Source organism: Sinocyclocheilus rhinocerous, unplaced genomic scaffold (assembly GCF_001515625.1).
Source record: "Sinocyclocheilus rhinocerous isolate Xijiao unplaced genomic scaffold, SAMN03320098_v1.1 scaffold1904, whole genome shotgun sequence".
Taxonomy (NCBI): Eukaryota; Metazoa; Chordata; class Actinopteri; order Cypriniformes; family Cyprinidae; genus Sinocyclocheilus; species Sinocyclocheilus rhinocerous.
In genome coordinates this window covers 103,929-114,688 of record NW_015623687.1, presented here as the reverse complement: position 1 = coordinate 114,688, position 10,760 = coordinate 103,929, and the positions used below count along the sequence as shown (strand labels likewise).

The 10,760-nt window shown below is 34.0% G+C and overlaps 1 protein-coding gene across 3 annotated transcripts in view; it reads right to left on the bottom strand.

Annotated features, from left to right (window-relative positions):
- Positions 1–10,760, bottom strand: part of nop9 (NOP9 nucleolar protein) — an 18,296-nt gene that overhangs the window by 4,335 nt on the left and 3,201 nt on the right. For all 3 annotated transcript variants that reach the window (XM_016541046.1, XM_016540971.1, XM_016540895.1), the window contains 9 exons: positions 10,411–10,647; positions 9,749–9,943; positions 8,147–8,254; positions 7,934–8,075; positions 6,659–6,851; positions 4,465–4,605; positions 3,053–3,172; positions 1,551–1,769; positions 1,033–1,138 (listed from right to left, as the gene is read on the bottom strand). In XM_016541046.1, coding sequence (XP_016396532.1) covers positions 1,033–1,138; positions 1,551–1,769; positions 3,053–3,172; positions 4,465–4,605; positions 6,659–6,851; positions 7,934–8,075; positions 8,147–8,254; positions 9,749–9,943; positions 10,411–10,647 — 1,461 coding nt within the window. The remainder of the gene's footprint in view (positions 1–1,032; positions 1,139–1,550; positions 1,770–3,052; positions 3,173–4,464; positions 4,606–6,658; positions 6,852–7,933; positions 8,076–8,146; positions 8,255–9,748; positions 9,944–10,410; positions 10,648–10,760) is intronic.

Genomic DNA, 10,760 nt, shown 5'->3' with positions numbered 1-10,760 from the left:
GACTCAGAATAGCGAAAGAAACTCAAGAATTGCGGGACTCAGAATTGTGACAAACTCAAGAATCGCAAGATATAAACTCAAGAACTGCGAGATATAAACTCAGATTTGTGATATAAACTCAAATTGCAACAAACTCAAGAATAGTGACGTATAAACTCTAGAATTGTGACGTATAAACTCTAGAATTGTGACGTATAAACTCAGAATTGGCAGACATAAATTCAAGAATAGCGATGTATCAACTTGCATTTCAGAGAAAAGTGTCAGAATTGCGAGATATAAACTTAGAATTGCAAGAAAAAAGACAGAATTGTGAGATAAAAAGCTATAAACTTTTTAATTCTTTTTTTTCCAAGCTTCCAAAGGATTATTTTCCACACTAGAAATGGAAGGTCAAGTCAAATGCACATTGTGTGCATAGAGATACGCAACTGTAGCAGTTTTGATGTTTTTATTTATAAAATGCAACTTCAAGAGGGTTTCAGTGAAAACTCCTCACTTACTAAAACTTGTATGGTGTCGTTCAGGGGAAACGATCACAGTTTGTTTAAAGTCTCTCTGAGTTACTGCAGAATATCACTGCGCTTCCTCCAGTGAAAAAGTGTTCTGGTCTGAATCAGGAGAGAAATCTGCACAGATCAAGCAGCGTTTAAACAGCTCTAAACACATATGTGGCTGGATTTTGATGTGAGAGACAACAGCAGATGCACTTTTTCACTGAAAGGACGCGTTATTATGGATTATGGACTCAATGTATTTTAGTTAAACACGTCTTAATGCTGGATTTGTTTCAGCTTTTGTCTTCTCCAGATGTTAATTGATGGACTGGAGTGCTGTGGATTACTTGTGGATTATTGTGATGTTTTTATCAGCTGTTTGGACTCTCATTCTGACGGCACCCATTCACTGCAGAGCATCCATTGCTGAGACACTGATGCAATGCTACATTTCTACAAATCTGATTAGGAAACAAACTCGGCTGAACAGTTATTTCTTTAAAGCACGTGAAATGAAATGTAAAAGTCATCTCACCCAGTTTCTCAGCGATGCTTTGTCTCTGGCTGACGGTGGCGCTGTTCCACACGGCTTCTAACAGACGGCTGCCGCAGCTGGAACAGGCCAGCTGAACGTAAAGCTCCTGCGGGGAAGATTTCAATTTTGAAAGCTGAATAAATAAGCTTTCCATTGGTGTATGGTTTGTTAGGATAGCACAATATTTGGCTGAGATACAACTATTTGAAAATCTGGAATCTGAGGGTGCAAAAAAATCTAAATATTGAGAAAATCATCTTTAAAGTTGTCCAAATGAAGTTCTTAGCAATGCATATTACTAATCAAAAATTAAGTTTTGATATATTTACGGTAGGAAATTTACAAAATATCTTCATGGAACATGATCTTTACTTAATATCCTAATGATTTTTGGCGTAAAAGAAAAATGTATAATTTTGACCCATACAATGTATTGTTGGCTATTGCTACAAATATACCCCAGCGACTTAACACTGCTTTTGTGCTCCAGGGTCACATATGAGTTTGTGATGTTTTACCTCCAGCTTTCTCAAGATCTTTCCTCTGCCCTTATCGCTGGCCGCGGTCAGCAGCTTCTGGAGCGCGTGGCTGCCGAAGCGGTCAGTGCCGAGGGTCAGCAGGTCAGCGGAGCCGAGCCCGTGAAGGCTGTTCATCAGGACGGATCGATCTTTGAATCCGGCGAGAGCTTGAACCAGCCGCGATCCGTGATAAGATACGGAGAGACAGCGCTGCACAGGCTAAAAGCACAGAGTCCATGTTACCTGCATACTGCATACTACTCACTACACACTTCACCTCTGTTTAAACAGCACAGTAACACAAACATTTCAAACAGTAGCTTGATACAATGTTGACACATGACCTCATCATTCATTTATTAAGCGCTCGCTTTAAACTTCATATATTTGATATTCAAAATGATCAAATCGTAACGGCTGTGTATTAAACAAACAAACAAATAAATGTGCTGTGAGTTTATTTATTTGCTGGAAAACCACCAAAAATAAAAGCTTGATATAAATGTTGTTTAATATTTGAAAATAAAGAAATTGACATGTACTGTATATATAAATGTTGTAATTTTACAGTTTTACTAGAAAATGAAATTATTTCTATTTATTTTATTAAATACTCATTTTTATTTAAAGCAGAACAGCATTATTACAATACATTTATTTATTTTTATTTTTTTAAATATTTTTGATAATGTCAATAGAAATAAAGGATGGTATGCACTCAAAAAAATAATGTTTAAGCTTTATAATTGTTTATTTTCTATAGAAAATATAAAAATGTTCTCTCTCTCTCTCTCTATATATATATATATAAATGTTGTTTAATATTTGAAAATAAAGAAATTGAGATGTATATATAAATGTTGTAATTTTTCAGTTTTACTAGAAAATGAAATTATTTATATTTATTTTATTAAATACTCATTTTTATTTAAAGCAGAACAACATTATTACAATACATTTCTATATATATATATATATGTGTGTGTTTTATAGAAAAAAAAAATACTGTATGCATGTATATATCAATGTCATTATCATTTTTTTCTATAAAATATATTTTCTATGGATTTGCAGATGCAGTACGGTACTAAATCACTGCAATCGTTGAAAAATTATTCCTTCTTTCCAAATACAGCCATTCAGGTTATCTGACTCAAAATATTTTTCATGTCACAGAAAAACTGAATATTGCAATGTCATTTTTTCCTCTATTATGCAGCCCAGCGGCATCCAGTTAGACTTGAAAATGATGCACTTTTATGTGTAAAAATGCAGTTTTGAAAGCTTTAACCATCATTAACCAGTCAAACTCGTGGCTGATGTTACTTCTGCTTCTTTGCCACATTGGAAGATCAAGTCAAATGCATTTCACAACACATTGCATTGTGGGATACGGTATCTCACACAGCTGTGTTCACACACTGCACACAATACACATGCTGTAAAACTAGAAAGAGTGCTCCAGCCTTCGCTGCAGACTGAACAAGTGTGTGACGGAGCACCTGTGTGACGGCGTCTCCCTCTGCTGTCTCGGTGTTGTAGTACACTTCATACGCCAGTAAGGACAGAAAGAGAGGCAGACAGGAGACCTGCAGAGAGGCTGGTTCACTGCAGTGAAATGCCTGATGGGAAATGAAGCTCAAATGAAACACCAGTGTACTGCATACTGCACACTGGCAACTACTTATGAAGAATAGAATGAGAAATAGTTTGCATAAATCAACAATACAAATGTGTGATGTAGGATGCATTCTCTGGGTTTATGCTGCACATTCTGATAAATGTAGTTGGTCATCCAGGTATTTCACACAGACAGCATTAGCACACTGAGTAGTATGCATACTGTACAATGCAGAAGTTGTAAGAGTAATATTATAGTAGCTTTGCAATTTTGTTTGGGTGCCCAAATTATACACTTCACCGTTCATGTGTCATTTTAGTATTATTAAGATAGTAGATAGACAGTATTATTAATATCTTTTAAAAGGTCTTGTATTTTTAAATTTTCAGTTTTTATTTACTTTTTCAGTTTTTATTTTTAGGTTTTATTATTATTTTGAAATTGTATTTGTTTTTCATTTTCATATTTTTACATTTAAGTTTGAGTAATTTTGCTGTTTTTATTAATATTCTGAAAAGGTTTTTGTATTTTTACATTTTTCATTTAAATTTTTTTTAAGTTCAAGTTTTAGCAATTGTATGTTTTGTTATTTTAATTTTTATTTGTTTTTCATTTTCATTTTTTTAAATTTAAGTTTTAGTAATTTTGTTGTTTTTAGTTTTTATTAAAATTCTGAAAAAGTTTTTGTATTTTTAAATTTTTGTTTTGTTTTAGCAATTGTGTGTTTTGTTATTTTTATTTGCCATTGTTCAGTGCTAGCTTAGTATAGAGATACTATTGTATTTTTTATAATTTTTTAAAAGGATTTTTGTATTTTTTATATTTTTTATTTCAAGTTTTAGTAATTTTTAAAAAAAAATTTTCATTTATTAGATTTTTTTAAAGTATGTCTATAACTTTTTATTTATGTTTTTCAGTTTTAGTTATTTTAGTACATCAAGTTAAATTAACTCAAAATTAAGTTTTTTTTTATATTTCATTTTTTTTTGTTAATTTTATTTCAAGCAGCCAAAATGTTCGATGGTTTAAGTTACCTATAACAACCTTGTGATCATTAAAGACGTACCGTATTGTCCCGAATATAAGACGATATTGTTTTCTTGGAAATACGTCTGAAAAAAAAAAGCCTTTTTCCAAAAGGTACATCTGGAAAAAGGGGGGGCGTCTTATAATCAGGGTCGTCTTATATTCGGGCCAATACGGTATTTTCATGGCAGCAGCAGATCAATATAGCATTGAAATACAGTAGTAGGCTGATTATAGTCAGAGGTCAGTGCAGTAGCTGGTGTGTACCTGCAGGAGGCGCTGCAGCAGTGCATTCTGCTTCTCCTCCCAATAAACACAGCTCTCCACCATCAGCACCACCACACCCATGTGACCCGCGGCCAGAATCGCCTCGAACCCCTCCATCAGCTCATCGAAGATCTTCAGGAACTGAGCACATGATAGAAAGACACATTTCAAAGGAAAGATGCAAAAAAATAAAAATTTTAAATTAACATGCGCATATATATATATATATATATATATATATATATATATATATATATGTGTGCATAATGAGGGACTTTTAAACATAAACAATGGACTCTTATTTTGAAATGCATTAGCTTTAATACTTCAGCTGCTCATTTAAAAAGATGCAAGACATAAAATATGCATCTTACAACCATCTACAAAATATTATAACTTAATTAATTAGTTATGAAAAAAATAACGCGATTAAAATATTTACTTGCATTTCATACAGTTGACTGTTGATAAATATGATGCAGGACAACAACTCCAAAAATGCAGGAAGGAATCGAGTGAATCAATGATTCAAAGATCCATTCATAAAGAGAGTCGTTTACTTAATTCCTGAATGAATCAGCCGTTTGAACGAATCGAATGAATGAATGACTCAGACATTTACTGCCACCTGCAGGCAGATTTAGTTTATTATTTAGAGTATCATTTCATTAAAAAAAAAAAACTTTAAAGGGATAGTTCACCCAAAAAATTTGAATTATGTAATCATTTACTCAAACCTGAATGACTTGATTTTTTTGTGGAACAAAAAAGAAGGTATTTTGAAGACTGTTGTAACAAAGCTGTTTTGGTTATCAATGAATTCTATTGCATTAACGAAAAAAAACCTGAGATTTTTCTCAAATTATCTTCTTTTATGTTCCATAGTTTATGCTGGGTCGTTGTAGCCTAAACGTTTATGTGTAATAAATTTTATGTTGAATCAAATAAAATATTTCTTTCTAAAGCTACTATTTGTAATGTCTACTTAATACTTTCTCATTTAACACAAAAATTTCTTTAAATAATCTTTTGGGGGTATTTTCACAGCTAAATGTAATTTGCGATTAATTAGAATAATTAATAGACACATCATGTAATTAATTAAATAAAAAATTTTAATCGACTGACAGCCCTAATTGTAATATATAAACCCTAACGTAAACATTATCAGTTCATCGAAGGTGCATCATAAGCAATAAATGCGTGATATTCACTGATTATGAATTAGTGTATATATTAGTGTCATTTTTATTAGCCATCATTCAGTGTTATTTTAAAATAATTCAGTATTATTTTAATATCAAGACACTACTATAGTTTTCATTAATATTTTGAAAAAGTTCTTGTATTTTTATGTTCCGTTTTCATTTTAATTTTAGTTCAAGTTTTAATCATTTTCTTGTTTTTTGTCATTTTTATTAGCCACTGTTCAGTGATATTTTAGTATGCAGACACTATTATAGTTTATATTAATATTTAATGAAATTAATATTTAATCAAACTAAATGCGAGACTCTTTAAAGGGATAGTTTACCCAGAAATGAATTACTCGCCCTCATGTCGTTCCAAACCTGTAAGACCTTCGTTCATCTTCGGAACACAAATTAAGATATTTTTGATGAATTCCGAGAGCGCTCTGATATCTCCTGATGTCACATGGATTATTTTAACGATCTCCTTGCTTACGTTTTTGTGCGTTGATCGTGTTAGGATCCTTGCTGTCTCGGAATGCATCATAAATATCTTAATATCAAAAAGGTCTTACGGGTTTGGAACGACATGAGGGCGAGTAATTAATGACAGATCTTCATTTTTGGGTGAACTGGGCGCAATGATATTACGCAGCGCCTGAAAATAGTCTTATTGGAAGCTACCTAGCTGGGACTATTTTCAGGCGCTGCGTAATATCATTTTCCGTCGGTCTTAGTACACGATGTAACTACAGAAGAGTCAAGTTTTAAATAGGAAAAATATAGAAACTCTTTGGTCATTTTTGAGCGAGATGCTAACGGTCTAATCAGATTCAATGATCTATGCTAAGCTAAGCTAAAAGTGCTACCGCCAGACCCGGAGATCGGCTGAATGGATTCGAAAACGGTAAAACTCAACTGTTTAACTCTAGGGGAGTTTGGAAAATAAGTCTATTTTCAAAAATAGTGGAGTGTTGCTTTAAGGAGCCTGCGAAGGGCTGTACCACTCTGAAGCGCGCCGAAGCTGTGATCAGGCTCTGGACGGTGTAGTTTGCGATGGGATGAAGGGCCAGAGGCATCAGCTGCGTCCTCAGGTGGCTCCTGTAGATGTCTCGCAGCACAGCCTTCTGGGAGAAACTGAAGACGGTCTGCATCAGGTGACTGCAGGAAGGGTCCTTCAAGAACACCAGCAGCGGACTGAAGCAGAAACAGCATCTCAGCATCATTAGGGTGACCATAAAATAATATCTCGACCATAACCATAATTAGAGTGTGTTATTGTGCTGGTATCTTAAGGACTATTTTTATGGGCATTTTTACCTTATACCTATATATTTTTCTAAAAGTGTGCATTATCTTTTTGAGTCAAATTCTTACATTTAATCAGTGAATTAGAATAATAAGACATTTGGGCTGTTAGCAAGCAAATTAAATCAGTATCAATTCATCTTTGCAATGCAGAGGAAACACAGAAGCTGCGTCTGAAGAGGCATTTAGATGCGTTTACACACAAGACATGAATGCATTTAACCTGCAATTACAAATGCATAAATAATGTGTTGATATATTAAACATAAAACCTTGAATACTGTTATTCGAAATCATTTAAATAATAAAAGGTACTTTAAATGTGAAATTAAACCCGCCAGTAGGTGGCAGCAAGCCACTGTTAATAAGTGAGTCACTGCGACTGAACCGAATCATTCACTTGATTCATTCAGGAACGAATCACCGTCATGTTGCTCAGAGACACAAAACAGTGCTGTGGCTGTGTTTGGAATTATTTAAATTATTAAAAAACAGGCAATATGGTGTCTCTTAACATTAACTTGTTTATTGAACTGTTATAAAAAATCAATATCACATTTGCAATCATGGTAATCTTTGGAGATAAAAACGGCACTCTCTGTGCGATATTGATTAACTATATGAAATTTCATAAATATGCACATTTTCCGTCCCCATGTCTTGAATGTTGTGATCATTCTAAATGCATTTTAATACTGAATCATGCAGAGAAAGAACGCACTCTAAATCTATGCATGCACTCTGTAGGCGAGTTTTGAAAGGTTTTTGCAAAATACTCGATAATGTCAAATCGCACATCGTTCAAACAACAATTACGATATTACCGGAGACGATATATATCGCACACCCCTATATGGAAATTACATGTTTTGCTACTTTAACCCCCTCAAACCCATCCTGCCCCCACTGTCCTCTTTTTTGAAAGCTAAACTGAGCATCATCACGTGATCCCTCCTCCTCGTCCACCTCACCTGACTCCAGGAGCCGAGCTGAGCGACGCCAGGTATCCCATGATGCCCTTGATCAGCTTCCTGCACAGAAGGGGTCTCTTCCTGTGACAGACGGTGAGCAGCGTCTGGAGAGCGGCACTGGCGCTGGTGTTCGTCACGCAGACTGAGGTGAAGATGAAGATGAAGATGAAGAGGAGCAACACAAACACAAACACAAGGTGTTCAGATGGTTACCGTTGATGTTCTCCAGCAGACGCTCGGAGAGATGCTTCAGCTCCCACCAGAACGAGACGGGGATCTCGAAATCCAGCACCTCCGCTTTGGGCTTCTTCTGCTTTCTGCCTGATCACACAAGCAAAATACAGAAACATAAGAAGAAAAAAATCATCAGACGCTTTTATTGTTATTCAGATTATTATGTTTTGTGGTTTTTGGCTGATAACAGAAGCAACTGAAAAAAAATAAAAACAATAACAAATTATCAGACGCTTTTATTATTATTAAGATGTTTTTTGTTAGCAGGCAAATTTTTTATTTTTTTAATATTTAAAATAAAGTATAAGATGCTTTTATTATTACTATTATGATTATTTTTGGTTGTTAACAAACAAATGAAACATTTAAAAATAAAAATAAAAATCTGATACTTTTATTATTAATACGATTATTTTTGTGGTTTTTGGCTGATAACAGAAGCAACTGAAAAAATAAGAACAATAAAGAATTATCAGATGCTTATATTATTATTAAGATTTTTTTGTTAGTAAGCAAACGAAATGTTTTTTTTTTATTTTGAAAAAATTATCAGATGCTTTTTTTATTATTATTACTAAGATTATTTTAGTGTTTTATTTGCTGACAGCAGCAAATGAAAAAAAAACATCAGATGCTTTTATTATTATTATTATTATTATTTGGCTGTTAACAAACAAATGAAACATTTTTTTTAAATAAAAAAATATCAGATACTTTTATTATTATTACGATTTTTTTTGTGTTTTTTGGCTGATAACAGAAGTGACTGAAAAAATTATAAAAACAAAAAAATGATCAGATGCTTTTATTATTATTAAGATGTTTTTGTTAGCAAGCAAATTAGAAAAATGTTTAAATATTTTTAAAAATATCAGATGCTTTTATCATAATTTTTTAGCTGATAACAAAAGCAAATGAAAAAAAAAAATTACAAATTTTTATTATTATAAAGATAATTTTCGTGCTTTTTGGAACAAAATGAAAGAAAATGATCAGATGCTTTTATTATTATTAAGATTTGTTGTATTTTTCAGCTTATAAAATCAGCAAATAAAAAAATAAATAAAAAGAATATCAGAAGGTTTTATTATTATTAGGATTATTTTTTGTGGTTTTTGGCTGATAACAGAAGCAACTGAAAAAAATAAGAACAATAAAAAATGATCAGATGCTTTTATTATTATTAATATTTATTTTTTGTTAGCAAGCAAATGAAAAAATGTTTAAATATAATAAAAAAAATCAGATGCTTTTATTATTATACAGATAATTTTTGTGCTTTTTTGGAACAAAATAAAAGAAAATTATCAGATGCTTTTATTATTATTATTAAGATTTTTTTTGTATTCTTCAGCTTATAAAAGCAGCAAATCTAAATAATAAATAAATAAATAAAATAAAAAAGAATATCAGATGGTTTTATTATTATTAGGATTTTTTTAAATGTTTTTGGCTGATAACAGAAGCAAATAATAAAAAAGAAAAAGAATAGAAATGATCAGATGCATCATATTGAAGGAGAACAGAGCCTCACTTCAGACAGCGAGAAAGCAGCAGTCTGCTGTGAAGTGTGTTTCTGACCTGTTTGAGCAGCAGCTGCGTCTCGGCTCAGAGATCCGCTCAGAACCTGGACCAGTGTCCGGAGCACATGCGATCCGTACGGATCCTTCAGGAACTCCAGCAGACTCTCTCTGACGACTCCACACACACGCTTCACCTGAGCCTCCAGCATCCCACAATGCTCCTCGTCCTCCGGTGTGACGTCAGAGTCCTCCTCTTCACAAAACACACCTGATCATGAGAAACACTCTCCGACAGAACGACTGACTCACTTCAGAGCTTCTCGCAACGCATACAGCTCCAGCACAGCTTCAAAAAGAACAAGCTTACAAAGGAAAGCTAGCGTGTCTCCGACATAGTGATAACACTCGCTGCCTTCTCTAGTGCAGCTCAATCAGGTCTCGTCCCATTCGTCTGTATTTGTGATATCACAAATCCCGGAAAATATGCGTTGTAGTCCAAACGAGTCGTTCGTTGTAGTTTTTGAAAAGTGATTTCTGTTAAATAAAATATCTCCTTTTGAAGTGGACTTTGAGCTTTGTAACTTTGCAGATTTTTTTTATGCTCAGCAACATTACAGACTAACTAAAGTTGAAAAAGTATAATAGCACCCCATTAATAATAAATATTCAATAAAATGATTATAATAATAATTATTCTTAATAATGATCAGATACTCTCACCGTTCCAGCGGTGGGCCTGTCTGAGCGCGCTCTCCATCACATGACCCCCGCACTGGTCACATGACACGCCTCTGAACTCTGACCCCGTCTCTCCTCCCAGCTCCGCCAGCACACCAGCCACCTGAGCGGGACTGGCCAATGAGAGCAGCCGCTCCAGAGCCACACTTCCAGTCATATCAGTGGAGACGAGCGCCGCTTGACCCTTGACCTCCGACAGCACGTTCTCCACAAACAGAGCTGAAGAGACACACAACACTCAGACACAGCTCGAGACCGCTGGAGCCATTCTCTACTCTCATCACAGGAGCAAAAACATGCTTTACACACACACACACACAGACACACACACA